The sequence below is a fragment of the Strix aluco genome, chromosome 9 (genome assembly GCF_031877795.1).
Source record: "Strix aluco isolate bStrAlu1 chromosome 9, bStrAlu1.hap1, whole genome shotgun sequence".
Taxonomy (NCBI): Eukaryota; Metazoa; Chordata; class Aves; order Strigiformes; family Strigidae; genus Strix; species Strix aluco.
The window spans coordinates 13,168,718-13,180,963 of NC_133939.1; the positions used below are offsets into that span (position 1 = coordinate 13,168,718).

General features: G+C 39.8%; 1 protein-coding gene across 1 annotated transcript; it reads right to left on the minus strand.

Annotated features, from left to right (window-relative positions):
- Nucleotides 1-1,369: 1,369 nt before the first annotated feature.
- LOC141927060 (thiamine transporter 2-like) lies at nt 1,370-10,097 on the minus strand. The gene is made up of 7 exons (XM_074833756.1): nt 10,046-10,097; nt 9,385-9,544; nt 8,668-8,824; nt 5,908-6,724; nt 3,462-3,654; nt 2,811-2,952; nt 1,370-2,010 (listed from the first exon to the last, which is right to left on the minus strand). Exons 3-7 carry the CDS (start codon nt 8,815-8,817, stop codon nt 1,888-1,890), a joined length of 1,425 nt encoding a protein of 474 aa, XP_074689857.1. The 5' UTR covers nt 8,818-8,824; nt 9,385-9,544; nt 10,046-10,097; the 3' UTR covers nt 1,370-1,887.
- Nucleotides 10,098-12,246: the final 2,149 nt, after the last annotated feature.

Here is a 12,246-nt window from a genome sequence, read left to right on the forward strand (position 1 = left end):
GTATGCAAGGCATGTAATTTTAGATTATGCTGCAGAAATAGTGGAATACCTTATTTTTCATAACTTTCTATACACAGCCATGTCTGTTTAGTGTATGTTCACTAATTTTAAGTTTGTTGAACTCCAGACAAGTAGTTGAAAATCTTGTATTGTTTTGAGTCTCCTTTATATTGAGCAGAAACTGACACCATAGCTGTTTTGTTGATTAGATTTTTAAAATAGCTGTATTTACAAAATTCTTCACCCATGATTATAAATGTCTTCGCTTTAGAAATCTCTGCAGTTCATGCAATTGCTCATGCCACTAGCATAGCTGCCAAAAAGCTATACTTGCACTAGTTTTTCAGTATCTTCTCTGCTTTAACATCAAAGCACTTCACATGATAACTTTAACTCTTGTACAGAAATTAATTTGGAGATCTTCTAGATTAACACTTTTAATCCTAATATGTCAGCTCTTTTGTGTGTAAAATGATGCTGTAAGAGGTACATCCTGAGTTCTACAAGGCCAATGTGATGCCCAGGTACTGCAGTTCAAAGTTATTTAATGGCTGCAAACTCCCAAGCACAGGTTGAAACAAATGCTGAGGCAAGAAATTAAATTTCATCCTTTTCAAATTAGTTGGGATTCCTGAAAGAGAACTAAGAATATGATGCAAGTATTCTGCTCTCTTGAAGTGAAACCTCACTGGGGCATAAAGGCAAGCTCAAACAGCTTTTAAAAGTATTTTTTAAGGAATGACTTTTACTTTCTTGATTGCTGAATTGGGGGAATCATCAGTTACTCTGACTCTTGGCAAATCTGTAAATTGTGGTGAAGGAACATAATGGAATTTGCTGCTGTCTGATATAGTTTAACCCAAAGTGGACACTACTGAACACAGTTGAAAGAATATTCCCTAATTAGCTTTAGTTATATCTAAACTTTTAGTTGTGTTATTTAAGACTGCCTTGTATAGAAATTGAAGGGTCTTCCCATGGCTTAAAAAGAAGTAGTTAGCTCAGGAGCTCTTCTGGTTTCAAAGATAAGTGTGTGTGGATCATGGCAGTTGTCAGACATAATGCACGTGCTTATCGAGGCAGACGCTCAAAGGGAAGGTTAGTGTGTTGGATTTGTACAAACTCACAGTAAAGCTGTCACTGCATCAGTAGCAGTTTACCTGTATATAATAATATGTTTTCCTTACAGTCCTGTAACTTCAGATTTGAGTCCATTGTCTGTGTGGAATCTGAAAAGACTGCATTTGGCCATTTGTAAACTAAAGTGGCAGTATTGCTGTGCTACATAGCATTGTAGTAATCCACCTCTGAACATCCAGAAGTACTGTTTTTTGGAAAAAAAAATGGTTTATGCTGTTTGTTATCTTGCTTTAAAAATGTGTCACAACTTCCAGTTGAAAAAGTCTTTAAGTTTTCAAGAGTCTTCTGTGGCAAGTTTTCCAACAGATCATCGTGCTGCTATGGGGCAACTGCTTCTTTAGATTCCCCAGGAATGTTTGAAGGTCTTATGTCTATGGCTAAATTGCCTATAATTGGCTCACTCAGAAGTGAAAGTTCAAAGGTTGTGTTCTATAAGCTGTTGTGAGGTTCAGGCATCTGTATGTACTTGTGCTCACTGAGCATTAATAGATATTTTGATGTCAGATCACTAAATTTGAGTTGAAATAGAAGATTGTTTGAGGATTGTTTGCTATTAAACTACTGGTGAAGAAAATGGGCAAAATGCATCATCCTGTTGACAAAGCTCTTTATGCTGTAGACTCTTAAACAGCCTGTTTCACTATTGACCAGTCTTGCTTGATTGAGCAGTGTGTTTCTCCTAATTCATTGTTCAGATGATGCAGACTTCTGCACTGCTGCTTGCAACCATTCCTTTCGTCTCTGCTGTTAATGATTAGTGCTTTCACCAGCCCCACTGGTATTTCTGCATTTGATGGAGATAATGGTGTATATGCTTCTAATCAGGAAAATTCCAGATATGAATGTAAAGTAGCTGCCATAAATGAGAAACTGGGAAATGGAGATGGGGAAGGAGGAGGAGGAAGAGTCAAAAACAGCTTTTGCTGTTAGACAGTAACTTGAGAGGTGTCCCTCCACTGCTGCCTTCCCTTCTGTGTCACCCATGCCCCAAAATGATCCCATCTTGAAAGGATTCAAGAAATCTAGCTGCTTGACTTAATACTGTATGAAGTGTGCAGTTGTAAAAAGATGGGGAGAGAATACTGTGTTATGTGCTTCCCCTCCCCACCTCAGTAAGGGAGGAGGTTAGCAGCCCTGCACTTTCTGGCTCCTCTCTGAAAAGGTGAAAGCTAGAGACTTGGACCTCATTCAGTATGTAAATTGAAACTTTAAATTTAAAAATTTAATGGGGAATCATGAGATTAGTTAATTTTCAAAATTACACTAATTTAAAGGGGCGTCCAGTGAAACTATGTAACTTAGAATTACCCTGGTAATAGACCCATAGATTGCCTTGCAGTTTGCTGCTTGCTTCTGTTCAGGGTATTTTGACAATAAACTTAGTAAGCCTTTAAATAAAAAAAAAAAAATCCAAAACAACCCTGAGTGGTGATATTTCCCTTCCACTCTATGAAAATACTTTTTAAATTATTGCAGAAATGCAAATTTGGCAGGACTAGAGGACAAGTAGGTTGTAATAGTTACTGCTAGTTCACTTGAACCTGTTTTTCAAGTGAGTAACTGTCCTAAGCTAGCACATTACCTGGTGTCTTCCCAAAGGCTAATCTTGGAGTAGAACCCTCCTGGAGGAGAGTAGGGGAAGTGAGAGCAGTGTGAGTAATGTAGCTTACCTGGGTGCTGATATCCAGGCCCAGACCTTTTGAATCTACTACAACAACAGTTAAAATTGTTTGAATCACCAGTGCAACAAAGTTGTTGAAGCCAAACATCAAAGCATAACGCTCCATGCTTAGATTGACAGCAATCTGAAACCTGAAAATTAATGTACGGGTTAACTAACCTATGGAGAACAAGGACATTTGCAATTTAATTACAAGAGGAAGTTTGGGAATAATTTAATGTGCACAGTGGGTTCTTCAAAGGATAAAGCCTCTTCAGTCTTGGCTATTAAGCTTTAACAGCTTCATTTTAGCAGAAATCCCTTGTTTTTCTGTGTTTGGCACTCTTGTGCATCTTACTTATCTTATTTGAGTGGATGTTCTTGATAAATAAAGGCCTTGTTTATTTGATCATTTAGAGAATACTTGTACATAGATCATTGAACATCTAAATGCAGAATAAGGTAGTTTCTGACTTGGAGTAACCTATTGTAATGGGTAGGTCATAATTTTAAGCATATAAGCTAGAAATAATACGTTCTGTTGTCATGACCTATTTAAAAATCTTATATCTAGGGAAACTTACAGTAAAATTTTGATAAATTTAAAAATGTGCCAGTGATTTAAAGCAACTTAATTAGAACAGTTGTGTATTATACTTACGTTGCTATTGTTATAAGGAACATATAGCATGCTTTAAATGCAAGGTAACCAGCATAACATGCCCAGATGTTGTCAGTAAAGTGCATGAGAAACAGAGAACCAGCATCCATTGCAGAGAAAATTCCCAAAGTCAGTTCTCCAGAAAGGTCCCAGTTTACTTTGATACATCCAACTGCCATGGATGTGGCTGAACCTAAGAATTTTAAAGTAATAATTAAAACTCTGAAATGTTATCATCCTTCTAGAGCCATTGCATAGCTGTGTAAATGGATCATGCCAGGAGCTCTTGAGACTGTTATGGTCACAATGGGCTTTGATAATGGTGTGGCCTATACTTTCTGTTAGTGGTGTGGGAGTCTTCTGTTTGGGTTTTTTCTCCTTGCTTTCAGAGCCTTCACAGACTGAAGTTACTCTAGGAAAGTGTCTCATGCCTAAGGCTAGAGGCAGCAGTGTACAGTCTATTGTTACTCCATTTTTTGACAACTGAGCAAGGAGAAGAACAATCCCACCAAGCATTTTCTGCCAAAATATGCATAATGGAGTTTAGTTCCTTCATGTGAAGATCTTGATGAAAATCTGTTGCACTCCTTCATGCTTCCTTTTTTCATGAAAGCGTCTTTTCAGTTTCTGATGAAAAATCTTATGAACTGCACCTGTCAGTGCCTTATTGACCATGACATATAGTAAAAACCCTTCCTTGAGTGCAATATGGTTATATACAAACTCCAGTGCCTTGATTTTTTTTTTTTTTTTTTTAAATCTCTGCAATAATGATGAGGTTTACTTTTCTCCCCATCTCAATGGGGAGAAATACCTTCTACTACTGTAAGAAGGTTATCCCTCTAGTGGGTTTTTTATGCTCCTTTAGCACAGAGGCTCCTGTAGGTTATGAAAGCTCTTTGAAACATGATATGTTGAGGTTAGTAGCTTAAATGCAAAAAGAAGTCTGGTCCAGGCAGGTTATACAGCTGTGAGTTACTGGAGTCCAGAGAGGACTTCTTGCCCAGATGTTTTCAGGTGGGCTAGCATACTAGTGCGAAATTGGACTTCAGTTGCTGGTTGTATGTGCTATTCATCAGAATTCAAAAAATCATAGGAGGCCTACTCCTTTGGTCCATCACTGCTGTAACCAGAGGTTCCTAGTACTGTGAGTGCTTTCTGTACTCTGAAATAGTATCAAGTGCCAGAGGGTGTAAAAGCAACAAAGCCCTTAGGAATACTGCTCAAACCAGTAGTCTTGAGTATTAGAGTAGCTTCAATAAAATGCATTTTCATGCTGTTGCAGGAAAAGTAAACTGACAGTTCCGTGTAGAAATGTGAGATAAGGCTCCTGGTTTGAAGGAGGAGACATAGCTGTGTAAATGTGAGCTTCAAAATGAGGGTCTATTGGTACTGCACAGCTATTTAGATGAAGTTGCACTTTACCCAAATACCTTCTGTTCTGTGCCCAAAGAGGAATGTCATTTGCATGGACCAAGTAACTGTACTGAGAATCGGGATGACTGAGCTTGGGAGACACCTCTGAAGATCACCTAGCCCTGCTTAAAAAGCAGGATCAACTAGAGCAAGCTGCCTATGATGGTGTCTAGGTTTTGAACATCTTCAAGGATGGAGAGTCCACACCTCTGGCCAACCTGTTCCAGTGTTAAATCACCCTTACAATAAAAATGTTCTTGTTTGTTTAAATAGAACTTTGTTTAAATTTGTGCCCCTTGCCTCTTGTCCTGTCACTGAAGAGTCTGGCTCTGTCCTCTTTACTCCTTTCCTTCAAGCCTTTATGCACATTAATAAGGTCACTTGTTTTCTCAAGGCTAAACAGTAGCAGTGCTTTCCATTCTCCTTACTCCTCCCCTTCCAAGTATTTATGCACTTTAAGGTCCCTTGTTTTCTCAAGGCTAAACAATTACCTCTCTCTCAGCCTGTTCTTGTATGTCATATCCAGAGCCAAACTCGTTGATCAGGATACAGATGCAGTCACTATTTGTTCAGGAGCACTCATCCTGAAATGATCTTTAATCTACCGTCTAAACAGACCATCTAGAGCAATGTGTCTCTTAATATGCTATTTTAATGCTTAAACTGCTGAGCTTAAGGTGTTTTTGAGGGAGGAATAGACAAGGTGTCATTGCACAGGGTTTTTGAACTACTTGCTTAGGTCTTCATGGTCTAAACACAGCTGTGAACTTAAACTCTTAAAACAATTTGCTGGAATGAAGCTCCCCTAAGAAGGAAAAGTTTATATATTTTTTTTTAGGATTATTTTTGAAGACATCACTGACAAAAGTTGTACAGTAAAAACATGCTTTGCACACTGGGTGTTATATAGTGGAGGCTGTTGCTGTTGATCTTGGTCCTCATAGGGGATAAACAGGCACCAAAGACATTGCTGAAGACTGCCATCAGCACAGGATGGATTAAAAGTAGTTGTTAATGATCTTTTACTTACCTAAAAAAGTTGCTATTGCTTCAACAGCTCCGTTGTACACTGCAGAGCTGTGAGAGGGGGCTCTGAAGTCCCACAGCACTTGGATGTAATTCAGAACCTGGTTAAAGCCTGCTGTAGCCAGAGCCCACCACAGGGACCAGTACAGAAGTTTCCTAGAGCTGTAGCAATCCCTCAGGTCCCTGCCCAGCTGCACCAGTACTCTGAGCATGTGACTCTGGGGTTTGGGATTATCAGCCTGCTGCTCAGGTGCCGGTGCCCTGTCAGCAGATACAGAGCTCTTGTCCTCTTGGCAGCTCGGTGGCCCGTCGGCGCCGACTGTAGCCACAGCTCTATCTGGTCCAGGGAGAGTTTCTGAGATATCTTTCCTGTGGAAGAACATACTCTTTTGGGGCATTGGGAGGAAAAAGGAACACACAAATGCCAGGGACACAGAAGCCAAAGTGATGGCGTTAAGGTGAAAGTAGGATACACCTGCTAAGGAAACCAGCAGCTGCCCCAGCACCGCCGCAATGGTGGCTGCAACAAGAGTGATACTCCTGCAATAGCTCGTCACTCTCTGATAGTGATCGGTGCTGACGACACTGTAGATGTAGGCGTAATAGGCGACCTCGGTGGCTGTCACCATCCCATAGAAGAATTCCACCACCTGCATGGCCACCACTCCGTGTGCGAAGAGGAGCAAGAGCCACGTGACGATGAAGCTGATGCCCTGGAGGAGGAGGACGGGCTTGTAGCGCACGTAGTCTGTAATCAGGAAGACTGGGAAAAGGAGTGCAAGGTAGGAGTATGTCCAGACTGGGAAAATCTGGTTGGTAACCTAGAAGAGAAGAGAATAAAAGAGGAATATGTTTTAAAAAATACATTTTAAATGTTGATTTTGAAGCTTCTGATGATGGCATGAAGGAACGTTGTTGTGGTGACAGGAAACAGCGAATTATGTGAATTGTGCAGACTTAAACTGTCTTAAATTACAAAACTGTAAATGTATTCCTTAACAGGCAAAAGTGATGCTAGGCTCCACTACATAAACAGGTAGATTGGCTTAAAGAAGAATTCTAGTAAAGGTCTATCAAGAAGGAATATTTTGACATGCAGCTGTTTAAAACAGTTATAACAGTGTTTGTGTCAGAGGAAAGTCTGTCTAGCATCAAATCCTATTCCTCACGGTAGCTGAAAATGAATGCCTATTTAGTTTTAACTTTTACATGGGTCACTGTATACCTTTGGTCTCCTTTGTTAGAATTAGAAAAAAAAAATGCACATCCCTCTTATGGTTGGACATAGCAAGTGTATGACTGTTATCTTCACCTTCTATGTTTTCTTCAAATTTAACATGTAAGAACAGAGCAAGTCTTGGAACAGTATTTTGCTGTGGTTTAGTTGGCCTTCAATGCATAGATGCTCTGAAAAGACATTATTTCTTTTTGTTTTAAAACTGGTCTGCATTCAGGTTGGAAGGTGCTGGGAACTGTTGCCACAAAAGCTCAGTGATTGCCCAGGCAGTTTGACTACACCCGGGCGGGTATCCCCTTAGATACAGTCATAGAAGAAGTTCACTTCGTGATGTGCAAGTTGCCTGTTTTGGAGAGGTCTTATCCAGTAATTGCTGGACCTGCTAGGGTATCCATTCATGATCACTCATTCTCTGCTTAGGCAATTAGACTAGAAAGGAATTGTTTCAAATGCTGGAGGAAAAATAGTAGGTCGTTCTCTTTTTACTTCTGAACTGGTACTGGAGTGAGTTGCATGGTGAGCAGCAGGTTCACTATATCTTTCTGGGTAATTTCTTCTGTTTCTCTGAACTTTAATTAGAATTTTAAGTGTTTGACTGAAACTTGGGGAATTAGCTCACCAGAGGAGAGTTTGGCTGAAAGAGCCAATATCTGTACTACACTTTTGAGTTAAGGATTCTTGCTGAAATCAGAATTAAGCCATCCTATCATCCTATTTGTCTGTTTCATGTAAGAGAGGAAATTTCCCTTTGTGATTAAAAAACGAAATAAAAAAAGGGGGGAAAACCCCCCCCAACAACCCGAACTACAAATACCTTTTTTCAGAAGAAACCTTAGGTTCACACTATGCTAGCAGGCTTCGCCTTAATATTTGCTACTGCACATCAGGAATGACTGTTCTTCGTATTAGCTGCATGTGGGTGTACCAAGCCTGTGTTTTCTAATTATACAACTAGCTCCATGACTCAGCCACTTGTTAACTACATCCCCTTTTGTTGGGAAGTGTACTTCTGAAGCAGCCAGTGCTGAACAGAGGAACAGAGCAAGAAAACTTGCAGTGCATCTCTTTTTTGAATGCGAATCTGACCTCTGCAGGTTAATGAATGCATAAAACATTCCTGTAATGTAGGTACTAATCTAACAGCTCATAAGGGGAAGTCTGGTTTTCTATTAATTTGCAATCACTATGTCACTGTCAGTGCAATCAATTTCTCAGTAAGTGTAAATAAATCGTAGTGTTGCCCCTCCTCTGAGGTTCTAGGTGGAAAGAGCTGACCTTATTTTGCTGAAAATATCAATTTCTTAAACAACCACCAAAGTGGTTTCAAAGTCCTAAGAATGTAGGGACTTTAAAATTTTGACCTTCTACAAAGAGGTGACTCCATACTCTTTTCCTGTAGCATCTTAAATATGAATCTCTAAATAAAATATACCTCTATTATTGAACACTTCATCTCCTCGTCAGTTATTGCTTTAAGTCTTGATGCTTTAAGCATTGTAATTATTACTTAAGAGAATAGTTACATACCTCTTCAATTGTTAGGTTTTTGTCTGGTCCAGTTAGATAAGGAGTGAGAAAAGATTCTGATGGCCTCATTGTGGAGAGAAATCCATTCGCACAGATGATCAGCGTGGGATAAATCCAGCTCTGGCCTATGGCTCCCTTCCAGCAATCCATAGTCTACCTAAAATGCAAAGGTAGTGAAGAAATGAGCACACCAGGAAGTTTATAAAGATGGTCTTCACAGTTGATAAAAAATTTATTTTCAAGTTTACTTTTTAACTCACCCTACTTCAGCTAATGTTTCTCTTACTAACCCTGCTAGTGATCACAGATGCAGCTTGTAAATGAACAACTTGGATCAAGGTGCATTGGTGGTGGTAAACTCCAGTCTCTGTATTGTCTATCAAAGGTTGTTCTTAATGACGTACTTAGAAGTGAGTGGATGTATCGTAGCGGAAGAATAAAGTTCCATTACAGTCTCATTTCCGAATAAATGAGTAGGCAAACTGTGAGATTAAAGCTCATTCTCAGCATGATCAAGGAGGCTTTTTTTCTGTTGTCAGCCCGTGCGCCGAGTGGAACAATAGAAGTGCAAGTCTTTCTGCAGACAATAAAAGCCATCAGCCAGCTCACAACCCATTGTGAGCTTGGTTTCTTCAAAATGCTTTAATACTCATATTTCTTGCACTCCATTCATTTGAGTGGGTAAAGAAAGATGCAGAATCTATCTGCTCATGGTACCTGCTCAGACTTAGAAATGAGGAATCTTGACTTCACTTGTGAAAGTGATGAATGAGACTTGTTTCTTCACTGTAGTTAGCAGCAAAAAGAAGTCTAAAGATATTTGTGTTTTTTAAGCTTATTTTACTTGGTTTGTGTTAGAAAGTCAGTTCCACTGTTCCTGGAAAACAAGTGAAACAATGTTCTGAAACATAAGAGCATGACAGCAAAGCACTGACTGTTTAATCAATCTGTTACAAGCTATTTCTCTTGAATTGTTGAATTCCATTGTATAGCAGGCACTTTTTCAAAAGTGTTTCTACTTGCACTGTGAGATTGTATTTATTAAAACTTAGCATAAATAGTATGTTATTAAGGCAGTATTTCTGTGACCTCAGAGGAATGTTACAAAAACCATCCCTAACCTTGAAACTTGATTTTAAATTATTGCCTCTGATTATCATCTTTCTCTTACTAATCATTGTATGTAAAATATAGCCTGTGTTATCTTTAACTCTATTTCTGCTCTGAAATCTTTTGATGTCTGTTATCTTTTCAGATAAAAATATATTAAACCCTGGACTGATCAATAACATCAACATGAATCTTGCATCATTTCCAAATGCACCGAGCAAGTGAGTGACCAGCACATTCCCAAATAGCTCCGAAGGTAATGAATTACCTGTCAAAGCTGTGGCTGTGATGCATTTGCTGTGGATCCATGTGCAGTTTCCTCCTAGGATGACTTTCTGTCTTCTGGAAGAAAAGTCGTAAACCACCTGTTAGGACTGGAGGTAGTAAGAAATTTCTGTGTCTTTTTGTTTCCTAAAACTTCTTCGTAAGCTTGATAAAATGTTAACAGAATTTAAGTAATAATAGCCATTCATTACAGCTCTTCTTGCTTGCAGAACTTGTCCATGGATTGCAGAGAAATGTTTCTCCTTTACAGGTTTTGTCAGCAATCTGAGTTCTAATTTAAGATAAAGTTTTAAGACTCACAGTAGCTAATGATTAATAAGAAGTAACATAACAAGGAAGCAATAACTTGACTGCATTTTTATGTTAATAAATACCTTTAAAAGCTCTGGTCTTTGACTTACGGATAAGACACAGCACACATTTTACAGTCTGGGCTGACGCTGACCCTCCCCTGCACATAGTGCAGTGGCCTCTGGGCTGACGGCGTCTTCTGACTTTCCTGGCTTTCTGGGAGTGTGGGGAGGTAGGACATCAAATACCTCATATTGTTAGTTGGCCAAGAATTACTTCTATATAAGGACTAATGTGTCACTTAAGGGCAAATGGACAAGAAGATAAGAAGATCTAGATAGATTCTAAATCTAGCTTTTAAGCTAAAAAATCAAAACAACTGCTTCAGAGAAATGATGCTGCTTTGCTTTTCTTTACCCAGTTCTTTTACACTGGACTCCCTACGTCCTCCAAGGTTCCTCAGAGGATGGAGCTGACCCTGAAGCCTGTTGGCAGGATGTGTGTTGACACTGGGAGCAAATGGTGTGGCCCTGGCAAGATGGGGCCCATGTGCTACCCAGCGCAGCTTTGTGAACTGGACACAGCCTGGTCTTGTTCTACATGCATGGAAACATCTCGTGCTGCTTCAAGTGTGTAGTGCAACGAGGCAGGCGAGTGTTCAGAGAAGCCAGGCTTGCCTCTGCGCTTCATTCTCTTTTCTTTACCCATAGCTTCTGAGAAAGGAAAAGAACCACAGGGAAGATGCTGCTGGGTAGGCCTACGGGCCTGCTGAAAGGTGGCTGCTGACTGGCATTTCTCTGGTAACCTGCACAGTGCTTGGTTAACACCTGCTTGCTTTGAACACAAAGATACAATTTGTTTGCTGCCTTGTTGGCCAGAACTGGCCTTACCAGTTTGCTGGACTCTTCATTGAAGACTTGTGCCCAAACCCACTAATGTTTCAAAGGTAGTTTGTTGTGTTTGAAGGGGGTCTAGCTATGGGGAGCAATGTACTCAGCTCTGGATTTTCATATTTACATAGAATCTTTTATCATGCTGGGAGAAAGGTAAGTACTTAATACTAAAAGCTGCAAGGAGAGGGGGATTTGTTCAGTTTTGTTTTCCTGCAGAACTAGAGCCTGTGGTTCCAGCCTTGCTCATAACCTGACAAGCCTCAACTACCTCCTCTCCAAAGAGTGTGTATGTACATGAACACACAGGTAGATGTGTGCATCTTACTGTTCTGAATGAAATCTCTGATTGCTGGGTTAACAGCAATTTGCAGCTGAAAACCGAGGGTAACATAAGGCCTTACCTTTCTCTTGCTGTTGTTTCTACCTCCAATGTGTCATGTCCTTACTAATGCTCCTAAGAGCTGCCCTCTTCCTTCTCTATTCCTCCCCCCCCCCGTCAAACGCTCCCCACAACTCCCAACCTCAGAATCGTTCTTTTGAAAATTTGAGAGAATAGCAATAGATTTTTTATTTTAAAGTCTTAACTGTTTTCTGAAGATAGTATTCTCTACAGCTGCAAACCAAATACATTGTGTCTGCTTGGTTCCTTTGCTCCTCAGTGACATCCCATACACACAAAAGACAGTGAGCTCTGACCACTTCAGAAAGGAAGAATTTTTATGGTTATTTCTACCTTTCTAGCTCCTTTCCTCCAACTTACTACTGCCATTATTTTTTTAATAACAGCAAAAATTTCACATGTTGCTGATTCCTTTCCTTTTGTCAGATGCTATATAGGGAGAAATATTTATTAACTTTCTGCACCAAAGGCAGTCTGAGACCATGGAGCTGGAAATACCAAGTTCCTCTTTTTCATTTAAACCCAAACTCCAGTTAGCTTCTAGTCCAGAACTGGCACCTAGTTCTTTAACTAAATGCCTCAAAAGAAGATTCCTACTCA

What these genes read in the sequence shown, in the direction of transcription:
- LOC141927060 (XM_074833756.1), bottom strand. Translation starts at nt 8,817, where the DNA reads ATGGATTGCTGGAAGGGAGCCATAGGCCAGAGCTGGATTTATCCCACG. An exon ending in AAAACCTAACAATTGAAGAG is followed by an intron (nt 6,725 to 8,667) that starts GTATGTAACTAT and finishes CTTCTCTTCTAG; the next exon opens with GTTACCAACCAGATTTTCCC. An exon ending in GCCTGGATATCAGCACCCAG is followed by an intron (nt 2,011 to 2,810) that starts GTAAGCTACATT and finishes TCCATTTCCCAG; the next exon opens with TTTCTCATTTATGGCAGCTA.